Source organism: Lactuca saligna, chromosome 8, assembly GCF_052625555.1.
Source record: "Lactuca saligna cultivar CGN05327 chromosome 8, ASM5262555v1, whole genome shotgun sequence".
In the NCBI taxonomy this organism is placed as follows: Eukaryota; Viridiplantae; Streptophyta; class Magnoliopsida; order Asterales; family Asteraceae; genus Lactuca; species Lactuca saligna.
This window is the reverse complement of record NC_136424.1, coordinates 42,302,143-42,315,277: the sequence shown is the minus strand read 5'-3', so window position 1 is coordinate 42,315,277 and position 13,135 is coordinate 42,302,143. Positions and strand designations below refer to the sequence as shown.

General features: G+C 32.8%; 1 protein-coding gene across 1 annotated transcript; it reads left to right on the top strand.

Annotated features, from left to right (window-relative positions):
- The first annotated feature begins 1,263 nt into the window (after window positions 1-1,263).
- LOC145009580 (zinc finger BED domain-containing protein RICESLEEPER 2-like) lies at window positions 1,264-2,214 on the top strand. Its single transcript, XM_078968250.1, has one exon. The coding sequence runs from the start codon at window positions 1,264-1,266 to the stop codon at window positions 2,212-2,214; it is 951 nt and encodes a 316-aa protein (XP_078824376.1).
- Window positions 2,215-13,135: the final 10,921 nt, after the last annotated feature.

Sequence of the window (13,135 nt, the reverse complement as noted above, 5' to 3'; positions counted from 1 at the left end):
GAATCAAGAACCAAGTTCAACTAAAGATGCAACAATTAGTCCAGATAAGCCATCGAAAGATACAGTCAAGCGAAAGCAAATGAGATCAAGTGGTTGGGATCATTTTATTAAGTACACTGACAAAGATGGTTTCTCACGAGCAAGATGTAAGTATTGTCCTAACAAAACCTTTGCTTGTGATAGTATAACCAATGGAACCTCTAATCTTCTTAAGCATTCTAAGTCATGTCCCAATAACCCCGACCATGCTACGCAACAGACTATTTTGAACTTACATTGCAATAAGGGTGAAAAAGAAGGAGAGGGTTCACTTTCTTGTCGGAGATATGACTCTGATGCAATTAGATCAGGCCTGGCACACATGTTAATCATAGATGAGCAATCATTTTGATTTGTTCAAAAAGTGGGCTTTAGGCATTTTATGTCAATTGCTTGCCCTAGAGTTCACTTTCCTTCTTGAATTACTATTGGTAGAGATATTTACCAGATGTACCTAGATGAAAAAAAGAAATTACATGGATGGTTTGCTAGGAATGGCCAACGTGTATCTATCACTACTAATACTTGGACTTCATTACAGAAGGTCAATTACATGTGTCTAACTGCACATTTTATTGATCCTGAATGGAATTTACACAAGAAAATTTTGAATTTCTGTCCTATATTGAGTCACAAAGGGATTCAAATTGGTGAGATGATTGAAAAATGCTTGTTGGATTGGGGGACTGATAAATTGTTAACTATCACAGTTGACAATGCAAGCTCTAATGACACTGTTGTAGCTTATATGAAAAAAAGAGTAGAACAATGGGGTACTGATATACTAAAGGGAAAACATCTCCACATGAGATGTGTTGCACACATCATTAATTTGGTGGTGACAGATGGGTTGAAGGAAGGAAGTCTTTCAATCGATAGGGTTAGAGCAGCTGTTAAATATGTCAGAAATTCACCTTCTCGGTTGACAAAGTTCAAGTCTTGCATTGAATTTGAAAAAAATTCAAAGTAAATTCTCTTTGTGCTTGGATGTTTGCACTAGATGGAACTCGACATACTTGATGTTGAGTAGTGCTTTAAAATTTAAAAGAGCATTTGTAAGATTCAAATTGGTGAGATGATTGAAAAATGCTTGTTGGATTGGGGGATTGATAAATTGTTAACTATCACAATTGACAATGCAAGCTCTAATAACACTGTTGTAGCTTATATGAAAAAAGAGTATAACAATGGGGTACTGATATACTAAAGGGAAAACATCTCCACATGAGATGTGTTGCACACATCATTAATTTGGTGGTGACAGATGGGTTGAAGGGAGGAAGTCTTTCAATCGATATGGTTAGAGCAGTTGTTAAATATGTCAGAAATTCACCTTCTCGGTTGACAAAGTTCAAGTCTTGCATTCAATTTGAAAAAATTCAAAGTAAATTCTCGTTGTGCTTGGATGTTTGCACTAGATGGAACTCTACATACTTGATGTTGAGTAGTGCTTTAAAATTTAAAAGAGCATTTGTAAGATTTAAAAGTGAAGATCCTCAGTTCTGTTTTGAACTCCAAACATCAGGTGTTCTAGTTGAAGAAGATTGGAAAAAGGTTGAGATGTTTGTCACTTTTATTAAGAGTTTTTATGACCTTACTCTTAGAATTTTAGGATCTCTATATGTGACATCCAACACTTTATTTCATGAGATTATCGATGTTGATAGTCTTTTGAGAGGTTGGATTGAAAGCACTAACAATGATTTTGTTTCAATGGAAAAAAAGATGAAGGATAAATATGATAAGTATTGGGGGGACATTAGGAAAATGAACATGTTGATTTATGTATCAGTTGTACTTGATCCCTGTCATAAACTAAGATATGTGGAGTTTGTTTTCTCTGAGTTGCATAATCAAGATGACGAATCTGAGATGAGTAAGAATGTTAAGGATGCAACTTATGAAGTATTCAATGCATATCAAAGAATTGCTACTGCTGGTAAGTCTAATGAGAAAAATCCTCATATAAATAAGCGTAATGTGCAAGAAACTCTTGTAAGTGACATGAAAGAGAAGTATAAAAAGTTCAAGAGCTTATCAGGAAATGTGGATGGGAAATCTGAACTAGAGAAGTACTTAACTGAAGAAAATGAGGCTTATGTAAATGGATTTTGTATCTTGACTTGGTGGAAAATAAATACCAATCGCTTTCCTGTTCTTTCGCAAATGGCTTGAGACATACTAGCTGTCCCTATTTCAACTGTTGCATCAGAATCATCTTTTAGCACCGGAGGTCGAGTTCTTGATTCTTTTAGGACTTCTTTAAGCCCTAAAATGGTTCAAGCACTTATCTGTGCCCAAGACTGGATCCGAAAATCCCATAATACTTTAAATTATGAAGATGAGATACATGAAAATGAAGAACTTGATGAAGGTATGTATTGTATTTTCATTTTGATGTTTTTATTCTCATTTTGTAAACTTTAATTCACAACTTAATCATGTGTTTCTATTTTTTTTAAGTTGAATAAGATGACGGGGGATTTCAGCATGCTCGATCTATAAGCATGGACTTTAGTGGAGATGAAGAAGTTGATGAAGTTATTTTGCTGGGTTGTTAAATAATTCATCTCCAATACTTTGAATTTCCATTTGCTAAAATGTATTTTGTTTCTGTCATGTTTTTATGCCCATTACTTTTAATGTGCATTTGCTGAAATGTATTTTGTTTTTGTCGTGTTTTTATGTCCTTTTGATGAATTATATTAATGATTGGTTTTATGATAGCCATTTGTTTTTAAATTAATCCAAGTTAACTTTATTTTTGATGTTGAGCTTAATATAATTAACTCCTAGAAACCGAATTGCAAAAACCAATCCAACCGAGTTGTAATTCGGATGGTTTGGATTGGATTTTAATTTTATTTGGACTATTTGGATCAACATATAAAAAACCGAAATTTATTTGGATTTACTTAATTGGATTGGATCAAACCGATCCATCCAAACGAACACTCCTAGTCTTGGTGACGTTTGTGCTATGACATTACGAAAAGATCATTGCATAAAATGTTAGAATCTAGCATATTCTAATAGTGGCAAGAACCTTTTGTTCTTACACTAATGATAAGGATTGGGAATTATGAAATGAACATCGTTGGAAAAGTTTTTCAATTGATCTATTTCACAAAGCATGGACCATAGGAAACAAAGTGTGCATGCTTGGAGCATGGGACAATTGTTGTTGTAATTCAAGTAATGATTTGATTATCCGAAACATTAAATAATAACTAATGAGTAATCAATATGGTGGATAAATATAAGTGTTTTATTTACTCTCACAAGTTTGGGGCCATATAGGATTAAGTATTATTGTTATGTTCCAATTTGCATGTTTTGACTTCCAGAATAACTGGGTTATTCAAACCTCCACAGTCGGTCATACGTTGGAAGTAGGTATGAAGGAATACTGTCATAAAGAGTCTATATATTGTCCGAAGAGTTTAGACATAGCACAAGTTTGTTGCAAAGTTCATGAGTTCTTTGATAAGATTAGAGTATTGGATTAAACCCACGCTCACGTGAATCACTTCATGGATTATATCGCGAGTGATTGTGAGTCGATAATATTGTATATTCTTGAAACCGAGACGTGTGAGTTGTTATTTGTTGGTCGGTTACACATTGATAATAAGTAAACGCACCAGTAAGGTGCTGTTATAAAACTTATTGTTGTGTGTGATTCAATCAGTAAATGCAAGCGAGCATTTGAGTCGATATTTATCCATTCCTTTTACCCAAAGTGGGATAAAAACGATATATGTGGGCCTCTCGATGATTTAGTTATGACACCTAAGAGCTTGGCCAAGCCAGGACTAAGTTGATGTGTTCAATTGTAGTCTGTTCTCAGTCGTCATAAATCGGAAGTCGGGAAACTTATATAAAGAGAATGATTAAAATTCATGTCTTATGTCTGTATGATATCTTGAGAATTGAGGAATATATGATCCCTTATCTAAAGGACACGCGTATCTGATAAGATCAGAGTTGACAACGGCTTTTGAAAGCTACTATTGTTGATTAGGTTCTGAAGTTATGCAAAATAGTTATTAGACTTATCCAAGTGGGAGACTGTTGGATTAGTGTCTAAGTCCATAACCATTTTGGTATGTACTTGACCCAATTATGAGCATGCAAAATAGCTATTAGACTTATCCAAGTGGGAGACTGTTGGATTAGTGTCTAAGTCCATAACTGTTTTGGTATGTACTTGACCCGATTATGAGCATGATCCTTTTGGGTTGCCTTCACCATAGCAATATGTAGGATCAATTAAGGAGAGAAAGGTTTAATTATGATTTATTAATGTATTATAAGAATAATATATTAAAGGAGAAATCATATTGTTTAGTTAATACTAGTCAAGAATTAATTAAGAATTAATTTTGTGGCCAAAAGAGATTAATTAAACTTAGGGGACTGGATTTGTAATTATAAGATAATTACAATTGGGCTGTGGATTACCTAATAATATATAGGTTGGACGAATTCTATAGGGAAGCCCATTAGAAATCGTCCAAGGGATATGTTAAAGGAATCCATGGGTTGCTTAGGGCTTAAGCAGTCATATTAGGGTTTCCTAGCTGAAAAACGTAATAGCCTACCTATATAAAGGAATCCTATGGCCCCAAAAAACATGGCTAATGATCCCCTTAGGGTTTCTGGATGTTTTTGGGTGCTCCTCCCTCTTCTCTCTTCATCCAAGTTTCTTAGTGGTGTTTGTGACTCCATTAGTAGTGCAGCACTTGAGGCACTAAGCTTTTTGAAGCCAAGGATTAGATTGTTATTGCTATATAACAATCAAAGGTAAGATCTAAACCCTATTTTTTGTTAATATGATTAATTTTATGCTAGATCTAGGGTTTATAGTTTTGGATAATCAATTGCATGTTCATTAGACAAACTAGATCCAAAAGCTATTAGGGTTTGCATGTACACCATAGGAATGATGTATTGCTCAAAACCCATCAGATACACTTACATTATATCTCAATTTCATCTTTTGAGCTCTTGTATTAGATGTTGATTGATGGCACCCCTTCGTGTGTTGTTAGGGGTAGTAGCTTGTTGCTAGACGCTAACTACTATCTATGGAAGTCCTTAATGAATCTTGTGTATGTGGGAGACTGTTGGATCTATATGTTCAAGACTCGTTATTAAGTAATGTTGTCAGAAACATATGATCCTATAGGGTCACACCTTAATCCAGTTGGTGCTTATTGAATATTTATTATGTATTTGATTATTAATAAATAAATTCAACTATTGTATTTAATTAGAGAATAATTATTATTTTATGAAAATAATGACAAAAGAAAGAAGAAACTAATTATTATATCATATTGTATGATTAATAAGTCATGTACAAATGTTTTGGATACTTTGGTTAACCATGGACTAACTATTTAGCTTCCTTTATCATTAAAGTAACTAGTATAAATTTTTTCTTCTTCTTTCTTTTATCCAATAGATGAAAATGATCTAGAAACATGAGAGGTTTCTTGTTAACATCTCTTCTCTTATTCCCCATGCTCCTTTTGCTTTATATTACTTTACAATATAATATAGGGTTTGACCTTACTTGCGTGACAATACATAAGGGACTCTTATGCATAAGAGTTACTAGTTCTTTTAGTCTTGAATTCTCTCAAAAATCGTAAGTGTCATACTCTCTCTCCGTCTTGTCTTTATTTTGAAGCTACTTATTTGGTTTGGTGCTCTTTTATGTTTCTCCTTTAGTGATTATTTGTTATAAGCACTTAAGGGCTTAATAAAACTCAAGAATACAAGGAACTAGCATTTCAAAGTATCTTAATCTTGGTGGTGGATACTTCTAGAGAAGACCATAATCTTTGATCTTGACATCTACTTCATCACACCAAAACCAAATGGGTTCAAAGGCTCCAAAGGTTGTCATTCTAAAACACTCTATGGTCGTGTTTATATCATTCTAACATATGTAAAAAGATACTTGATGGTTTTGTTTTAAAATACTCTAAAATAAACTAGTTATTTTTATAATGTTTCCGTTGATGTTTTTATGATGAACACTTTATTTTATGTATCAAAACCCATCAACTAATGCATGTGTGATAGTGGTGAAGATAACCCAAGCTTCTCAAAAGCATGTTATGGCTTCGTCATGAAGTTTTATGGCATCAAGACTTGTACTTAACGTCACGCTTTAACAAAATGATGTCTTAAGTCATATATGTATATAAATATGAATAATAGTAGAATATATATATATATATATATATAAATTGCCGCCTTAAGTCATGTCTTACAAACAATATAATTTGCCACGAATTTGACATTATTCCCATGTTACGCCTTACGTTATTTAGAACATTTAGATAATCTATAGACTTGGATCATACTTTTTAAATAGTTAGCATGTGATGTAGTATCGAATTGGAATTATGGGTACGTAAAGATTATTTGGATTTAGAATATTAAAATATTAAACCCCTTATTAGATTATGGGTACCTAAAATGTTTTTAAGACTATATAGGGTTGAAGTTAACCTTACCATTATTGAAAATTTTAAGTTATAGGAATCATTTATTCCAAAGATGATAAAATGATACTTTTATATTATATAACTAAGTGTGAGATCCATGTATTATACGAGTTTTTTTTAAAATAAATATTTGATATATCAGTTGGATGCATATGTGTTATATCAATTGGATGCCTATATGACTATGCATGATATCAGTGATTTAAGTTTTAATTGTAGGAGATTTGAAATAGGAAGGAAAAAAACAGTTGTAGAACATTTATTCTGGAATTTAATCAAATAATGTACTTTAAATATATAAATCCTTAGTAAAATGTGAATTTTAAACTTAAAAAATGAAAAACACAAGTAAATTACATGCGTCAAATTCAATAAGAACGTGATATTTAGCAAAAATAGTTTTCATTTTTTAGGTTAGATCGCGTGAAAAAATCAAAATATATGTGTTTTATGTTGAAGTAATATTTAGCAAAAATAGTTTTCATTTTTTAAGTTAGATGCCTGAAAAAATCAAAATATATGTGTTTTATGTTGAAGTAACGCTGAAACTTTCTTTTAACAATATAGTGACGTTAAGATATTGTTTGTAGATCTTTGTTTAATGTCACTATTAGATGTACGAAAAAAAGGTGAGGGATGCGTTAACAGGGGCTAATTTAATTTTGCAGCCGATTTGAGCATAAATTTAGTTACAAGGCGACGCATTAGAGGTGCACTCACTTGTTTTGCAAGAGCTTCTTCATCTCCCGCATAAACAATTGCAACCAAATCATCAAACAATTTATCATTCCCTCGATTGGATCCTATGTTCACTTAAAATAAAATAAAATTGTTGAAAATGTTCAATTGTCTTCTTACAATCTCATATTTATTTTAAGAAAGTTGTGAAGGGTATATTGTGTAAATAATGTATTCTGTAAGGTTGGTAAGTGTATGCAGGGTATTGAAGACACGCGGGTTGAATCTGGATCGAGTCTGGGTCGGTTTATATTCGTAGGTTTTATCCGAGGTATAAATAGAGAAAGAGAAGGTTCTGAACTTCATTCTTTAGGTCATAAGAAAAAAGATCAGATCAAGGGTTTCGTTCGTTCTTATCTCTCGAGAGTTCTTTGTGTTAGCTTGATATATATGTTTATGTTGAGTATGAAAAAGTGTGTAATCAGCTCTCTTGTATTTTTTGTTTGTTAGAAGTAGATTAGGTTGAGTGACGATCTGAGTGTTTTGTAGTGAGTTTTGATTTGTAAGTAAATTGAAAACCACCTGTTTCTTGATCTTAAAATGATATGAGAAATGGTGATGTTGGGAAATTTGTCTTCTGAGTTTTTTTAACATGTTATCAGAGCCTTAAGGCTCGTCTTCGCTGATCCTAGCGGTCGCTTCTTGTTCGTCTTCTCGTGTTTCTACTTTTGACGATCTGTGAAAGGTAGACTTCCTTTCTTGTTTTTTTTGTGATTGAACGATTTCAGTTTAGTTTTTTTTGTTTTTATTTTCCTAAATCTAGAGTCTAGTTGTTGAGATCTTGGTACTGCGAGGTTTTTTGGTTTAATCTTTCAGGGATGTTGTGATTTGAGATCTCACTGAGTGTTGCTGTGAAGAAGGTTAAAGCTCGCTAACGAAATCGATCAATCCCTATTAATCTGAAATAATCCTCTAGGGGTCAGATTTCATCACTGATAAACCCTTGCAGGAAACGGATTTAGGGAGTCGATACAGTCAATCTTATTTGCCTATTGCACTGTGAGAGTTTCTTGTTCCCTTCTTTCTATTTTCTAGCTTACATCTGGACGTTTCTAATGTGTTTGAATACATCTGTTAGTTGTTGGTTGCTTCTTGAAGCTACTCTGCTATTCTGTCTTTTTTTCTTTCACACTGTGTTGATTGTCTTGGGCCCCGACATACTGTGGTGACCATCTGGACTTTAAGTCAACACTAGTGGTGTTTTTTGTTCTTGATCTTTTTTGTTATTTACTATGGCTGGTGAAACTTCTGATGGAAGTGGTGTTCCTAAGGAAACTCCTGTAGATTTTGATGATCCTTTATATGTCCATCCTTCTGATAATACTGTAACGTCTATTATAATTGTTAAACTGACTGGTAATGAGAATTATCGATTGTGGCGTAGTGCTATGTCTAGAGGTCTTAAAGCTAGAAATAAATTGGGCTTTGTAGATGGTACTATTACTCTTGAAGGTACTGAGAAATCTAAAGCCTCTAAATGGGAACGTGTAAATGCTGTTGTCTGTAATTGGATTCTAGGGTCAATTTCTGAAACTATATATGCTAGTCATGTGTATTCAGATAAGGCTAAAGATATTTGGGATGAATTGTTTGAAACGTATAATAAATCTGATGGGTCAGTAATTTTTAATATTCATCAGCAGATTAACACCTTAAAACAAAATGGTTCCTCTCTTTCTGATTATTTTAATAAACTAGATTCTTTGTGGAAGGAGTTTGATGGGTTAACTAGTTTAACTGAATGTGTGTGTGAGGCAGCTACAAAACTTAATGATCATTCAAAATTGATGAAGCTAATGCAATTTCTTAGTGGACTTGATGATGTTTATAATCAAGTCAAGAGTCACATTCTTTTGATGGAACCTTTACCCAATGTTAAATCTGCCTTCTCTATTCTTTCTAGAGAGGAGTCTCTTCAAAAGAATGGGTCTCTCGGGTCTACTGTTTCTTCAAAACCACAAGTTTCTGTGTTTAATAGCAAAATTAATGATTTTAGACGAGGGCAAAATCAAGTTAGGTTTAAGAACCAAGGATTACAATGCAAACATTGCAATCTTAAAGGTCACACGATTGACAGATGTTATAAACTAATTGGTTATCCAAAAGATTTTAAATTTAAAAACGAAAGTAATAATCAAAACAAATCTGTTTCTGTGAATTCTTCTTTTGCTAGTGCTAATAATAGCAAGTCTGTTTCTTCTGAGTCTGGTCTTGGGAGTGATGCTCATTTTCTCACTAGTGAGCAATATTCTAAGTTTTTGCGTCTTATTAGTGAGAATTCTGCTGGTGATGATGTATCTGCTACTGCAAATATGGCAGGTATGTCTGTGTTTCAATGTTGTAATTCTTGTGTTAGTTCAAATGATTCTCAAAGTTGGATTGTTGACTCAGGAGCTAATCAACATATGATAGCTTCTGAGTCATAACTTAAAGATGCTATAGATGTGTCTAAACTTAATCTGTCTGTTAAACATCCTAATGGTTCATCAGCTTCTATAAATAAAATAGGGAATCTTCAATTGTCCTCACATCTTACTTTATTTGATGTCTTTGTTGTTCCTGATTTCAATGTTAATCTTTTGTCTGTCCATAAACTTTGTAAAGATAGTGGTTGTGAGGTTGTTTTTTCTGAACATACTTGTAAAAGCCAGGATTCACTATCAAAGAAGATGGTGGAGAATGGTAGAGAGTCTGGGGGTTTATACTATCTTGATTGTGTTCCCTTAGGTATTTCAACAAATAATGTGTCTAAATGTTGTGTTTCTAAACTGACTTGGCATAGTAGACTTGGTCATCCAGCAGACCAAGCTTTAATATCTTTAAAAGGTGTTCTAAAACATGGAAATGAATCTCTTCCTCCTTGTGATGTTTGTCATAAATCAAAACAAACTAGAGAATCTTTTCCACATAGTCAACATACATCAACCAAGTTAAGTGAGTTGGTTTACATAGATGTCTGGGGTCCTTATAGGCTTGCTTTTGTTGAGGGGTTTAAGTACTTCCTGACTATTGTGGATGATTTTACTAGGGCCACTTGGGTGTTTCTTTTAAAATCTAAAATTGAGGTTTTTAATTGTTTTAAATCTTTTGTTAATATTCTTTTAAATCAATTTAATGTTAGTGTTAAAGTTGTGCGTTCAGACAATGGTACTGAGTTTGTTAACAATCAAATGAAGTTTTTTTGTTTTGAAAAGGGTATAATACATCAAACATCATGTGCTTATACTCCACAACAAAATGGAGTTGTAGAAAGAAAGCATAGACATATCCTTAATGTTGCTCGGTCTCTTTTATTTCAATCAGGAGTTCCTATTAAGTATTGGGGAGATGCTGTTCTGACTTCTGTTTTTTTTAATAAATAGAATGCCTACTTCTGTTTTAAATGGTCAATCACCTTATGAGCTTGTTTTTCAAAGAACTCCTAGTTTTGATTATTTAAGGGTGTTTGGTTGTTTATGTTTTGCTGCTAAGCAAAATGTTTCAGATAAATTGTCTGAACGTGTTGAAAAATGTGTTCTTTTAGGATAATGTTCTGATAAAAAGGCTTATAAACTTCTTAGTTTGGATACTAATTCTTCTTTTGTATCTAGGGATGTGAAGTTTTATGAATCTGTTTTTCCATATAAGTTGAAATCAACCTCTGTTGATAAAGTTTTAAATGATTTTGGCCCTAGTGATCTCTTTTCCTGTGATGAATTTGATAATAATAAATATATAAATGATTATATTAATCTTGATGAGCTGAGAGTAGAGTCTCATTTGGATGGTACTAATGCAGCCATTGGTATGGATGATGTTGATTCTAGTAGTTTTGTCAACCCTGGTGGCGAGGCAGATGTGCCTCCTACTGATAACTCTGTTCCTTCTTCTTCGAGTGTATCTGAGGAAAGTAGTCAGTCTGTCTTAACCCCTTCTTTGGATCAGTATATAGGTGTCTCTAGATCTAGGCGTGAGTCTCATATGCCTGTTAGGTTTTCTGATTATATCGTTGAAGGTAAGTATAAATATGGTGTTGAAAGATCTGTTAACTATTCTTTTCTTGATTCTGAAACTAAGTGCTTTATTTCTAATCTTGATAAAACTGTTGAACCTAAAAGTCATAATGAAGCTTTTTGTGATCCAAATTGGATTAAAGCAATGAATGATGAAATGGAAGCACTTCATCGAAATAATACATGGGAGATAACTGATTTACCTAAAAATAGAAAACCGATTGGATGTAAATGGGTTTATAAGATTAAATACAAATCAAATGGTGAAATAGATAGATATAAAGCTCGTTTAGTTGCTAAAGGTTATAATCAAAGGTAGGGGATTGATTTTGAAGAAACTTTCTCTCCTGTTGCAAAAATTGTAACAGTTCGTATTGTTATTTCTCTTTCTGTTCATTATTCCTGGCCTTTATATCAGTTGGATGTTAATAATGCTTGTTTATATGGAGATCTTACTGAAGATGTTTATATGTCACTCCCACCTGGTTATTACTCTAGTAATGATACTAGAGTATGTAAGCTTACTAAGTCTTTATATGGATTGAAGCAGACTCCTAGGAAATGGAATGAAAAGCTTTGTGATTATTCATTGTTCATTAGAAAAGTTGAAGATTCAATAACTGTGTTACTAGTGTATGTTGATGATATTATTTTAACTGGAAATAATGAAACTGAATTAAAAAAGGTAAAGTCTTTTATGAGTAGTCAATTTTTAATCAAAGATCTTGGAACACTTAAATATTTTTTAGGGATTGAAGTAGTTAAATTTGACAATGGTTTATGTTTAAACCAAAGAAAATATTGTCTTGAGTTGTTGCATGAATATGGTATGCTTGGGTGTAAGCCTGTGACAACACCTTTGGAAACAAATTTTGTTATAAATTCTGATAATTATGATGGGAAAAATGAATTGTTGGAAAATAAAACTGAATTTCAGAAACTAATAGGTAAACTCATATATCTTACTGTTACTAGACCTGATATTTCTTATGCAGTCCAGGTCCTTAGTCAGTATATGCATAGTCCTAGAAAGTTACATTTAAATATTGCTTTTAGATTGTTAAGGTATTTGAAAAATAGCCCTGGGAAGGGAATTGCTTTAACCAGGTCAAGTGTGTTGGAATTAAAAGGCTTTGTAGATGCAGATTGGGCTAAATGTTTAGCAACAAGAAGGTCTGTGTCTGGGTATATGGTATATCTTAATAATTGTCTTATTTCTTGGAAAACTAAGAAGCAGTCCACTGTTTCCAGATCCTCTACTGAATCTGAATACAGGGCTCTTGGGTCCATCACATGTGAGATAATTTGGATTTTAAAAATTTTGTTTGAACTTGAGGTTAAAAATCTTATTCCTGCTTATGTTTTTTGTGATAATAGTTCTACAATTAAGTTGGCTCTTAATCCTGTGTTTCATGAAAGAACAAAACATTTTGAAATAGATCTGCATTTTGTTAGAGAAAAATTTTCTAATGGTGTTTTGAAACTTGTAAAAATTGGTTCTGATGAACAAAATGCTGATATACTGACAAAATCTTTAAGTTTAAAACAACATGAATTTTTGTCTAATAAAATGGGTCTTATAGATATTTTCAGAAAATAAATATTTCGATTGAGGGGGGATGTTGAAAATGTTCAATTGTCTTCTTACAATCTCATATTTATTTTAAGAAAGTTGTGAAAGGTATATTGTGTAAATAATGTATTCTGTAAGGTTGGTAAGTGTATGCAGGGTATTGAAGACACGCGGGTTGAATCTGGATCGAGTCTGGGTCGGTTTATATTCGTGGGTTTTATCTGAGGTATAAATAGAGAAAGAGAAGGTTCTGAACTTCATTCTTTAAG